General features: G+C 43.3%; 1 protein-coding gene across 1 annotated transcript in view; it reads left to right on the top strand.

Moving 5' to 3' along the window:
* The window catches only part of LOC145391477 (esterase FE4-like), a 33,317-nt gene extending 25,097 nt beyond the window's left edge, over window positions 1-8,220 (top strand). The window contains exons 7-9 of the mRNA XM_080266087.1: window positions 3,223-3,373; window positions 6,490-6,695; window positions 8,065-8,220. Of these exons, the coding sequence (XP_080122213.1) occupies window positions 3,223-3,373; window positions 6,490-6,695; window positions 8,065-8,220 (513 nt within the window). The remainder of the gene's footprint in view (window positions 1-3,222; window positions 3,374-6,489; window positions 6,696-8,064) is intronic.
* Window positions 8,221-13,863: the final 5,643 nt, after the last annotated feature.

Raw genomic sequence — 13,863 nt, 5'->3', positions numbered from 1 at the left:
GAGGTATATGAGAGAGGGGTGTGTGAGTTGGGAGCAGGGCAGCGAAATGGCGGGGGACAGGGCGACTTGGAGGCGATTTGTTTGTGGCCACCCCAAACGGGATTGAGGCGTCTGGCAATAGACAGATAGATAGATTATCCTCACCTTTCTCCTCACTACTCTCACATCATTCGAATTTCCCATGATCCCACTGCACCAAGGCCTCTGCTTTGCAGTGGTGGCTGCACACTTGTTAATACTGTTTGTTCAAACGTCTGACGGCTAAACATCAACGTACCGGTGCTTGCTGAGAAGGTGGACTATGTCATTCCACCTTGGCAGACCTCTGTGTCTGCTGTCTCATACACTCCAGCCTCCTGACCTGCCTTAACTTCAGAAACAGCTAGCTTTGGAGACCACTGCCAGGCTGTCATCTTCCCTCCCTTCAGCCCACCATATCTACACCGATGGCTCCCTGCAGGAGGATGGCAGTGCTGGCTGTGCTCTATTTTCCCCAAGTCTGGACCCACCTCAAGGGGACTGCCAACCTCGTCGAGCTCTACGTATTGTGAACTACATGGACTGCTGGATGCAGTTACTTTATTAATATGGACGAACAACAGCGGCTTGATCATCTGTGACTCACAGCCGGCCCTTCATGCCCTCTCCTCTCCCAGGCCTGCATATCAATACCTCATTATGCAGATACTCCGTCAATTGGCCACTGCCCGTGATCGTTCGCTGGTGGTGCACTTTCTGTGGATTCCTTCTCATATTAGTCTCACAGCCAACAACACCGCTGACCTCCTTGCAAGGACTGCCTCTGGACTGGATCTGCTCACTGTGGATGCTACTAATGTCTCCCCCATTTGCTACAAGCAGATAATACGCCGAGCAGCCCGTTCCCCTATTCTCCACTATAGAAATACTGAGAGGGCTCACAGTTCGTCTGTCCAACATTATGACCACTTTCTCTCTCGTTCCCATAGATATTGTTGCAGTGGTCTTATGGTTCGTCGACATAACGTGGTGTGTGTACCCGCCTCAGACTGGGCTACCGACCTGTGTGGCAGGTGGCTGGGGCGGGCAACGCACCTTGTTTCTCCTCCTCTAAGCTGTGTAACGCACCCAAAGGCAACACCCTTGACCATTATTGCCTGCAATGTCCACTTGTCTCTAATTTATTACCACATGGACTCATATTACTGGACACTTGTAAACATTTGTTGGAAGATGATAACCTAGATGTTCTCATGCATCATTCACACTTTGGTGGGTGTTAATTTGTTTTATCTAGACAGCGTGTCCTGCGTGGCACGAGTTCCCCTGTACTCACCTCACGTATGGCCACATGGCACTGTAACATGTTTGTCGCCTTTGGTCATAATAAATTAATCAAATCAATTTTCTATATTAAAAAAAAAAAAGTGACAAAAATGTCATTTGCCTCGGATTCAAGAGACTGATTTCAAAGTCCACGGAGAGGAAACCATGAAAAGTGACAGGACTTTCATTGTCGTCAGTACATGCTGCCAATGTTGGTCTTGTGAGTGTCAGTATGTGATGTTTTATTTATTTTTTTTTTTTTTTTGGGGGGGAGGGCTGCTGCATTTTTGAACCATTATTTCTACTTCCCCTCCAGTCCTGACCATAGCTGGAGGGAAGTTGTAGCAAGGGTTTTGCACCAAAGGAAGTACCATTGTTTATTGTTATGATGGTAGTTTTCAGTTCGCAAGATGCATGAGTAGCAGACTGCAGTGACGCTAACACTCGTTCTGTATAGAGAAGCTTTAAATCACCACCATGAATTTCTCTCTTACTACGGAACCTGGCTGTGACTCCCAACCAGGGAAGAGGGTGGACGGTGAGCACATACTATGTCTGACGTGTGAACATGTTACCTGTACTGACCTTGTGGGATAGACTGTTATATTATTCATGGGTGGTGGTGGTGATGATATCGGTGTGTAAAGACTAGTAGCACTGCGAGCAAAAACTCGTCAACAGTCCCTTATCAGAATTGTGTCCTGCTTCCACAGTTCTCATTCCTTCCCTAATAGCAGTGATTATCTTTCCTTCCTATGTTTATTTTGTGTGTGCTTTGTATTGGCACACAAAACTATTTCATCTAGCTCCTTCCGTCGTTACAGCCAGTAGGGAAGTGTCTGTGAACTATTGATCGTGTCAGTATATCTTGTTGCTGCTGAGCCAGCAGGTGTGTGTGTGTGTGTGTGTGTGTGTGTGTGTGTGTGTGTGTGTGTGTGTGTGTGTGTGTGTGTGTGTGTGTGTGTGTGTGTGTGTGTGTGTGTGTGTGTGTGTGTGTGTGTGTGTGTGTGTGTGTGTGTGTGTGTGTGTGTGTGTGTGTGTGTGTGTGTGTGTGTGTGTGTGTGTGTGTGTGTGTGTGTGTGTGTGTGTGTGTGTGTGTGTGTGTGTGTGTGTGTGTGTGTGTGTGTGTGTGTGTGTGTGTGTGTGTGTGTGTGTGTGTGTGTGTGTGTGTGTGTGTGTGTGTGTGTGTGTGTGTGTGTGTGTGTGTGTGTGTGTGTGTGTGTGTGTGTGTGTGTGTGTGTGTGTGTGTGTGTGTGTGTGTGTGTGTGTGTGTGTGTGTGTGTGTGTGTGTGTGTGTGTGTGTGTGTGTGTGTGTGTGTGTGTGTGTGTGTGTGTGTGTGTGTGTGTGTGTGTGTGTGTGTGTGTGTGTGTGTGTGTGTGTGTGTGTGTGTGTGTGTGTGTGTGTGTGTGTGTGTGTGTGTGTGTGTGTGTGTGTGTGTGTGTGTGTGTGTGTGTGTGTGTGTGTGTGTGTGTGTGTGTGTGTGTGTGTGTGTGTGTGTGTGTGTGTCTCCTGTTGTTGAGGGTGGTATTGCTGTTGTTAGGACTGTCACAGTCGCCAAGCCCCCTCTTCAGCAGATTTACAGGGTGGTCTCAGTCATCATTCATGATCGCTTGGATGGACACCTTTAAAGGAGGCATTGTATGGAATCTACATAACTGAAAAATTACCAGCCAAACCTTCTGATATACTCGTGAGATTTGTTCTCAAATCCTAAATGTTGCTTGTATAATCGGGAAAGGGAAGACTGGGGTTTCAGGAGAGGATTGTAGAGGTGGCCGAAGTTGATTCTATGACTGAGGCTGGAAACGATAGTATGTGTTTTTGTTGTTGACAGGAGCACTAATATGTGTTGGTGCTGACAAGTTCACTAATATATATTGCTGCTGATAGAAGTATGAATATGTTATCATTGGCAGGACTGGTCCTTGCTGCCACTGCTTATGGCACCCAGAGTGGACGGGGTGTACCTGCCTGCCGAGCCTGGAAGGCTGATGAGAGAAGGCAAAATCACCAAGGTGGACCTCATGTCAGGCACTACCAAGGACGAAGGCTCTTTCTTCTCGCTTCGTAAGCATTGCATGGAAAGTGTTGAATGTATGCACTGTCACAGGTTAACCGATCGTATCCTTAACCCCTTTATGCTGGGTTATCCTTTTCTAGTTTATTCTTGCTGCTACCAAGCAAATGAATCTAGGTTAATGATGGCTTTTGAAATACAGGGCTTACGTATCCCTTCACTATCCCCTTCAGAACAGGATATCATTTCGGGTTTAAAATTGTCTGAGGTACCATGAATAGACGAATAAAATTACCAAAGAGTTGAAGGGACTGAAACTGAGGGACGATGGTACAGTGCATGCTAACCCCCACCCACTTTTGTTTTTGAAATATTTACGGCATACATGATATAGGGATTTTTTTTTTACTTTTTATTTTGATACATGTTAAGTACATTTTATCCGTTCATACATGTTAAGTACATTTTATACCTTTCAGGGCTTCTAAATATGAGCATCGAAATCTGAGGTACTGCCTGCACCGTGGTAATCATGGGTTATCTAAATGCCACTCAGAATCCTGAATAGTAGTTATGGGTAACTGAGTCATTCAAAGACTTCACCAAGAAAAAGTAGGTTTGCTTTTATAATACTATGGGGAGACGATGGACAAATACACGCAAATGCGTCTAGCTACACTTATAGTCTTAATAAATCAAACTATGTAATCGAACTCAACAACAACCAGTAAGAAAAAGAACACAAGCAATACAACATAACACTATCACAAAGTTTCTTGCATTAGTGAAGGATGAACTGACAAAAGGAATAACCTAACGCGGAATCAGATCATTAGTATACAACCTGTAAAACAGACCTTCAGAAATTTCGCCAACGGATACTTGCAAACACTCCCATCTCTATAGTTTTTTCACCACAACTTACGGCTTTTTTTACGTTCTGTTTGCAGTTTACTTTTACTCCACAGGAGAAAAGGGTCTCTCTCTCTCTCTCTCTCTCTCTCTCTCTCTCTCTCTCTCTCTCTCTCTCTCTCTTTAAAATCGAATTAATCAATAAAGTAATTACTTAAATAAAATATGGGTGGGTGGAGAAGAAGCAAGTCTCAGAGGTGATGGTTGTTGTTAATTAATTAATAAATAAATACTTAAGTATAATGTGGATGAGTGGAGGGCGAGCAAGACAGAGAGGTTGGTTGGCTGGCTAGCTGTGACGTACACATGACGTCACAAGGGGAATCCCACTGATTGGCTCATACCTTTTTATCGGACATTGTGACCTTGGAGTTGACCTGAACTGTCGACCACTAAGACGAGTGCACACCGTCAGCAGGAGAGGATTCATTTGACACCTCAGTCGTGAAGATCGGTCCATAAATTCGAACTAAACAATGCGGACGAATGGGCTGATGGACAAAAAACTTTGCTGAATTAGCCTCCCCAAAGGCCGAGATTTCGAATCGAGAATGCGAACATCACATTGAAGGAATATGGCCTAACTTTGAACTGAGTTGATCCAGGTATTGTTTAGTGGTTAGGTATTTTTATGGCCTCTTTGCCATCCACTTTTCGTCCAGTAGTCAGGTGATCAGTACTGTTACATACCTGTTCACACATTGCACCTTTTTTTTTTTTTTGCTATATCAGAGCTGAAAAGATATGATTTTTCATTTAGAACTGTAATGCAAACTCCCTAATGAGGATAATTCAGGCACACTTTCACCCGAGGTGATAATTGTTTTGGTTGTGGACTGGAATATTCCTGCTAAACTTAGTATTTCTCCAGGATGGTGTTCCTTAAACAGACAACTGGCCGATCTATCAATCTATCTATCTATTGCCAGACGCTTAAATCTCGTAAAGGGTGGCCACACACAAATCGCCGCCATGTAGCCCTGTCTCCCGCCATTTCACTGCACTTCCCCCAGCTCACACCCCCCTCTCTCATATACCTCTCCACTCCATCCCCCCTTCTCATTCTCGGCCTCCTCCTCCCTCTTCCCCCCTCCACCTCACTCACATACACTCTCCTCGTCAGTCTGTCGGTCTCCATCCTCTCCACATGGCCAAACCACCACAGTGTACTTCTCCTAGCGCTTTCTATTACATCCACATCCACAACACAACCCTCCTAGACTTCTTCATTCGTCAGTCTGTCTCTCCATGTACCCCCACATGCTCCTCCAAGATAACTCATTTCCACTGCTCTCAGGACTTGTGTTCTTCTAACAAAGTCCAGGCTTCACTCCCATACATTAGAGTTGGTATCACAATACAATCATGCTGCAACTTTTTAACTTCCTTGCTTACTTTCCTATTTCTTATCATTGCTTTTAAAGAACCATGCATCTTTCTTCCTTGTTGCACCCTTTCAAGCACTTCATCCTCCAAACTTCCATCCTTACTCATTACACTACCCATGTACTTAAATTAATGCATTCACATTTCCCTTTCCCTTAATCATCCAGCCTCACTGTACATTCAGTGATTTCATTTCTCTCGAAGATCGTAACTTTACTCTTCCCTATATTCACCTTTAGATTCTGTTCTTAAACTCTCTCCCAAATTCATTCACCAAGACTTGCAGTTCCCCTTCGTATTCACTTAACAATACAGTATCATCTGCAAACAACAGCACAGGAAGTTTCCAAACACTGCCCTCTCTCATGAGGGCCGCTCCAACCTCCACTGCCCTAGCTTGCACCTCTTCTATAACACCATCCATATACAGATTGAACAGTCATGGAGAGATGACACATAGCTGCTTCAGTCCAACATCCAGATGGAAAAATTCTCTCAGTTCACTATCCACACGCACTGCAGCCTTAACACCCTCATACATACTTCTCATGGGATTCAACAACTTCCCATATACTCCATATGTTCTTAATATTTTCCACATTCTTTGTCAACCCACTGTGTCATATTCTTTCTCCAGATCCATGAAGGCCACAGGTTCTTTCCATCCCATAGAAACTTTTCCACAAAAGACCTAGGAATTAAAATCTGATCCACACAAGTGGCTGATCACTTGTTGGAAATGGGGCGACGAATGTCGAAATTCGTTAAGACGAAATACTTCATACTGGGAGATCGTACACAGGAGGATGCCTGCCACCTTCATAAAGTATTTCCCTTATGCATAAGTGACTTGTGTATCTACTCACAGTCTTCTCCATCGTGTTTCTATCCTCAGAACTGTACGCCTTAGAGAATGTTACGAAAGCAGTTGAGGATAACTTCTCTGTGATTGGACCCACCACAATTGGCCTCACAGAAGACATCCCTGATAGAGAGAGCTTAGCCAGGGAGGTGTACCAGTACTACCTTGGAGGCACACACGTCACAAGAGACAATGTTGAACAGGTCACCCAGGTAATAATACAACAACAGTTCTGTTTTCAACGTTTTCACTTTATCCTTTTTCTATTCAGTGAAGTAGAGCCAATATAAAATTAGGGAAAACAATTCGTCAGATATTCGAACTCTCTTGTTTCTTATCTTCCTCTGTCAGCTAATCATCCCAAGGAGAAGGTTTGATCTCTTCCTCTTTTATGCATTAGGGATGAAAGTAACAGACGTGCCACTTGTGTGAAAGTAGATGCATGAGTAGTGGAATTCTATTTTAGAAATTATATTTTCTCTCGCTTCTCTTGTTTCAGTCTCAGTAAACGTAAAAAAAATAAATTAATAAATGAATCCAAAGCAACCATCAGTGATGGCATTGATGTATGAAAGGTGGAGTTTGAGTGATTGCAGAAGTATTCTTCTGTCGGATAGGACACAAGTTCGATCCCAGACTGGGATATGGAATCAGGGGAATGATTTAAATTGCATTACAACAGACTTTACTTATCTTCCACAAGACCCACCGACGTCATACAAACGCCTCACTTATACCACCACCCTTGTCCCAAATGGGAAAGCTCTAACATTATCTTTAATATGGACAGTAGGTAATAATGCCAAACTAGTGACAGGAGGAAATGTGTGGCATTTAGGACTATTGAGCTTTAGCGATTGAAACATTAGGTAATTGATGGGCGTAATCTAACTTCAATCTATCTTCTCTAACAGATGATAACTGACGCCCTCTTCACCGTATGCCAAGATCTTACCGCCATTCACCACGCCTGTGTTACCAGAAACAAAAAAACGTTCAGCTACGAATTCCAACACAAAGGACAACAATCAGTTCTTGACGTCATACCAGCAAACATAAGCAAGGAATGTAAGTGATCAAGGCCGTATAATAAGTGGCACAGCAGGCTACGTAGCAAATTTCCTTTACAATTAATTTTGCGTGTTACGGATCACCATACCTCTTTTCACTACTTGCATCATTTTAACATCAATATAGTTTGCATCAGTAACAAGCAAGAGATACTGAAGTGCAAAATGCACCACAACTTGCTAATAAAACATGCTACAAAGTCTACAAAACCATTTATGATATATTTGAACCGAAAGTTGAAATGTTGAATTCTTAATACTTAGACTGAGGAGACGCCCTTTAAGTTCATATATTTGTTATCGGATGGAATAAGACTGAAAGTACTTTATTCTTGCCCAAAAGTTTATATGTGATAGTTTTTAGCACTACTGGTTCACTTGATTTGTCTTGTGTATTAGCGATTGGCAGTCCACCAAGGAGAAGGAAAACTGATTCCAGACCCGGATAGTCAGACCAAGTGTTTAGGGCTACAGAAACCCTGTTCATACGCTAGTCCCTCCTCTGACTTAGGAGGTTGGTAAGAGGTTTGCACCCCATCTTCGCAAAAAAGCTACAAAAATTGGGAGGCGTTACTCGGGTGAAATGGTTTCGGCTGACCCTGATCCAGATTTCCTGGTGGATCCCTCCACAGATGCTGGCAAGGCAGAACTCTTGGAGCCCTGTTAGGCTGACTCCTATAATAATGGCTGCTGAGTAAAGCCTTCGGGACGCCAGCTGCAGGATGTAAAGAAAGAACCTCCTCGCCCCAGTCCTGTTTTTTAATGGACGCCATGGTGATACGGGGGACCCACGAGTCCAAAGTTCCACACGCGGGTTTAGTCTTTGAGGGGCACTTCAGGTGGGAGTTTCGAATGTTCTAAGGCTTTCAGAGCATGATCAACTGCCTTTATTGTCACGAGTGATCTGGCGACTGAGAGTAGGCACTGCTGCACTCTATGAGGTGAAACGGTTTGACTATGGCCGCATAAGTTTGACTATGGCCGCATATGTGGTTAAAGTCACACATATTACTGTCTGGTTGAGACAAAGCTGTCCATATTAAGGGAAGTGCTATGACGATTTCTACTAAATTTGCCTCTTCTGTTGACAGGGTTACCCCAGTTGATGAATATATGATATTGGTGAGGCTGAAACACACTCTGAGCTACATCACTCTTACTGCAGTGTATGATCCTGTTGAAATGAGTGATTTTGAAAAGAAAGAGCTGTTTTATGCCTAACTCAGTTGATGAATGTATGATGTTGGTGAGGTTGAAACACACTTTGAGCTACATCACTCATACTGCAGTGTATGCTCCTGTTGAAATGAGTGATCTTGAAAAGAAAGAGCTATTTTATGCCAAACTCGACTCAGTTGTGGACACTGCTTCTTATGGGATATGTTGTTGATCTTGTACGACTTCAGTTCAGCTCGTGACACTGTCAAAGTAGGATTCAAGGAACGTGTAGGTCCTCGGGGTTTTGGAACCAAAAGTTTCACATTGTCTTATTGTGGATATCACATAATCCTGTAAACACTGAAATTCTTGATCTTTGTTTCACTGGCCTGATCTTTATTGCTGGACTTGGTTTTCCTATGCCGGAGGTGCTGCTAAGGCGACTGACCACATTCCTGAAAGGTACTCGATGGAGAATCATTCAGAATTGTAGGAGTTTCAGGAAGGTTGCTGTTCACAGTCTTGTTCCTACTTAAAGGCTGAAAATCAAAACTGAGAGGCCCGAATGATGCCATTTAAAGAGGTTTCATTAAAAGAAACTCAGGAAAACGATGTGTGCTTATGAGTATGCATTAGCAGTCTCATTTTGGTTTGAGGTCCTCATTGTTGTGGAGGATCCTGTTGAACAGTAGAGTATCTTTAGGTATATAACTGACATACTCATGAATGCATTCCGCCAGAGTAGACGTGAGTTCTTTTATCCCTCTCTGGAATGGGAAATAAGGCAAACGTGACTGCAGTAATTACCGTGTTGTTCAGTGTGCCAAGCAGGGTTCCTGCTCATGTGCTATTGACGTGTATCCCAGTCCATCTGTTGAAGTTTCAAAGGCCTGAGTAATTCGGATTCACGTCCAAGTAGTCTACTGTTGACCGGATCCTAGCATTTCGAGTTCTCATGGCATGCGGTCATGAGTTTCATTAATGATTACTCGCTTCCTATGTCAGTCTCATGAAGGTGTTTGAATCAGCAAATCGGCTGGTGCTACTGGGAACTCCCGTGGTTCCATCGGATCCCCACGGGAAAATTTCAGCCGATAGCTGACTTGAAATTAAATATTGACAGTGCTGTCAAATGTGTGTATGGGGGAGGGGGGGGGGGCAAGGGCGGGGGGAGACAAGATTTCTCTCTGGTAAGATCCTGAGTGAGACAAGGATGAGCCCTTGCCACGTCAGCATATGCATGGATTGGGTGCTGGATCAGGCTGTCAGTCAGAGTTACTGTGGAATATCGATTGGTAATTTTACAGTTGCTGACCCTTACGTTCCTAAGGATGTACTCATTCTTGTGGAGTTGCTGGAACACTCCTGAGTGCTGTCGAGGCATCTGAAGCCACTGGGACTAAATATATCCTCGTCCAAGACCAGAGTCTAGGCATTCGTTGGCTTGTTGGATGAAGCATTACTGTCTAGGCAGGCACGTGATGACGACGGAAAATTCTTAGAAACATTTGCTTATCTTGGTAGTGTGATCCATAATAGCGGTAAGTCAGAAGATAATATCCCTTGGCCCATTGCTCTGGTCTATGGTGTTATGAATGCACTCATTCTGAGTATTTGGCATTATCGATATTTGTGCAAAAGCTCAAAAATCCACATCTTCAGGGAGCCGGTGCTTTTTCTTACTTTATCGCTGAGACATAAATAATTAATGGTGCCTTGGACCAACGAATTGATTCCTTTGGTACAGAGTGCCGTCATAGAATCAAGGGATATCCCTGGTATGACCAAATATACAATAAGCGATTACTCCATGAAACGGACTCAAGATCTATTTTGCTCATTTTACCAGAATGTCAGTTTCAGTTATGTGAATACTTGGCGTGTTTCCCTGAAGTTTACCCTACTCATGGGATGATATCTGAAGGAGTCAACCTGGGAAGGAGACCAAGGGGAAAGCCACAAAACTTATTGCTGAAGCAAGTCAATCGTTCCTGTCTGCAGACACATAGGGAAGGAATAGTTACACCCTGAAGACTGGACAAGAGAGATCCCTATGGATGGAGTCACAGAGTGAGGCGATGGACCATACTATAAAAAATTAAACGCCGGTATTGCCGAAAGTGAACGTCTGACGTTCCTGTTTTTCATACCATAAATATATTTGTTTTTCACGCCAGGCGTTCGTCACCTGGTTATGGCATAAAATCGTACTGGAATGTGACAGGAAGATACGCGCCGCCAGAGACCCCGTTTCGTGTAATAAACTTAAATATTCAAAAATATGACAGCCTGTTTGTCCATTTATAAACACGTAGTAAGTAAAAAAATCGAAGTGGTCATGGACATTCTCCACAAACACTCTTTTTGTCCATATGGACTGGCAAAGCTATGGGCGAAATTATAGCATGATTTAATAAAAATTAGAGGTCGTCCAAATATATATTAAAAATAATATATAAATACGGTATTATATATATATATATATATATATATATATATATATATATATATATATATATATATAAAATTTAATTAAAGGAATATATATATATATATATATATATATTATTTAATACAAGGAATATATATATATATATATATATATATATATATATATATATATATACTGTATATATATATATATATATATATGATGAATAAAAGGAAGACAGTTGGTGATAGGACAGAGCCCTGTGGAACACCACTGTTGATATGTCTAGGAGAAGAACGATGGCCGTCTACAACAGCGGCCGTAGAAGGACCAGAAAGGAAGCTATAGAGAAAGGCACAGATAGAAGGATAGAAACCGCAAAAGGGCAGTTTGGAATTAAAGGTTTATGCCAGACTCGATCGAAAGCCTTTGAGATGTCAAGTGCAATGGCAAAGCTTTCGCCATAGACCCGAAAGGAAGATGAACAGGAGTCTGAAAGGTAGGTGAGAAGATCGCCATTGGAGCGTCTCTGACGGAACCCGTATTGACGATCAGAAAGAAGTTTGTGATAGGAAAGATGCTTTAAAATATTTCGCTTAAGAGTAGACTCGAAAACTTTTGAGACACATAATGTTAAAGGAATTGGACGATAGTTAGAGGGTTGGGAATCGTCACCCTTCTTTAGGACTGGCTGAATGAAAGCAAACTTCCAGCAAGAAGGAAAGGCACAAGTTGACAGACATAGGCGAAAGAGTTTACCTCGGCAGGGTGTAGGCACAGAAGCACAGTTCAAGAGGACAACAAGAGGGACTACATCAGGCCCATATGCCTTGTTAGTATTGAGGCCTGTGATGGTGGAAAATACATCAGCTGAAGAAATTTTAATGTCAGCCATGAGGAAGTAGGAGAGGGGAAGTGATGGAGGAACAGCACCGGAATCGTCTAAGATAGAATTGGAGGAGAGAGTCTGAGCAAAGAGATCTGCTTTATCCGTAGACGAAATAGCTACAGAGCCATCAGGGTGGAAAAGAGGAGGGAAGGATGATGAGGTAAATTTGTTAGAAAGGATTTTGGCATGGTGACAGAAGGAGCATGAAGAATTCGAGTTGGAGAGCTGGAAGCATTTAGTACATATGAAATTATTTTTAGCAAAGCGAATAGGCTTAGGACGAGTCCAGGCAGAAACATAAAAAAGATGAGATTCAGGGGTAGGTTGGCTCTGGTACCTTTTATAGCCCCTCGCCTTGTTGTGGACAGCATTAGAACAAGCGTGATTTAACCAAGGCTTTCTTGCATTAGTCAGAGGCTATGAGAAAGGAATGTATGCTTCCATGCCCGAGAGAATAACCTCCGTAATGCGTGAGGCACACTCAGATGGCTCCCGTCCATGGAAGCAATAGTCATTCCTGGGAAAATCAAAGAAGTACTGCCTGAGGGCCTCCCAATCCGCAGCTCCAAAGTCCCACAATCGACGCTTGTTCGGAGGGTCCACAGGCCGTACTGGAGCGATAGGACAGGTAACGGTAATAAGCTTGTGATCGGAGGAGCCTAACAGAGAGGAAAGGTTAACAGTGTAAGTAGAAGGATTAGTTGTAAGGAAGGGGTCAAGTATGTTGGAGCTTTCTCCAAAGTGGTCAAGGATATGGGTATGGAGCTGTACAAGCTGCTCTGGGTCATTAAGGATAGAAAAGATGTAGGCGTGTTCACCAGGTGGATCAGTGAAAGGAGAGGAGAGCAAAAGGTGGTGGTGAACATTGAAATCTCCTAGAATGGAGATTTCAGAGAAAGGAGAAATGGACAGAATGTGTTCCATCGTAGAAGTAAGACAGTTAAAGAATTTTTCATAGTCAGAAGAATTAGGGGATAAGTAAACAGTGCAGATATATTTAGTCAGAGAATGACAGGAAAGCCGAAGCCAGAGAGTAGAGAATTCAGAAGAATCAAGTTCAGGAACACGAGAGCAACATAAGTCGTTGCGTATATATACACAACAGCCACCTTTGGCTTTGAAATGAGTATAGAGAAAATAGGAGGATACAGAAAAGGGTTTGTTTCTGAGGAGTAGACTGTAGCACCAGTCGAGCAGGGCAGTACTCCCGAGGTGGATGGAAAGCTGATGACAGGGAGTGCTGGAGCTCCCGTTTCATCAGCCCTCAGGACTAGTTCCTGACCATCCCCCTTTGCTGAACTTTTTCAGTGTCTCAGTTACACAGAGAGTAGGCCAGCATGCTCTCCAGTACAAATTTCTCTATCTATCTTCACCAAACTACATGCACAGTACACACTACACTTCCTATTCAAAATTAACCAAAAATGGCGTTGATTCACCCAGCCTCGGAGTCCCCAGGGGGACCATAAATGCCCGCCATCTGCCCCTCTCCCGGTGACGACTCGAGGTGCCTGGAACCACTGTCTGACTCTCTTCTTCTTCATTTCTGCAACATTCGCGGCCTTTCATCTAACTTTCGCTCTGTTGAGCACCACCTCTCCTCCTCTAAACCTCACCTTCTTTTTCTAACGGAGACTCAGCTGTCTGAGGCAACTGACAGCAGACCCTTTTCTGTATCCTCCTACTTTCTCTATACTCATTTCAAAGCCAAAGGTGGCTGTTGTGTATACATACGCAACGACTTATCTTGCTCTCGTGTTCCTGAACTTGATTCTTCTGAATTCTCCACTCTCTGGCTTCGGCTTTCCTGTCATTCTCTGACTAAATATATC

Source organism: Coenobita brevimanus, chromosome 18 (assembly GCF_032717465.1).
Source record: "Coenobita brevimanus isolate Jiangsu-jjx chromosome 18, ASM3271746v2, whole genome shotgun sequence".
NCBI classification, from domain to species: Eukaryota; Metazoa; Arthropoda; class Malacostraca; order Decapoda; family Coenobitidae; genus Coenobita; species Coenobita brevimanus.
This window is presented reverse-complemented; position numbering and strand designations above follow the sequence as displayed.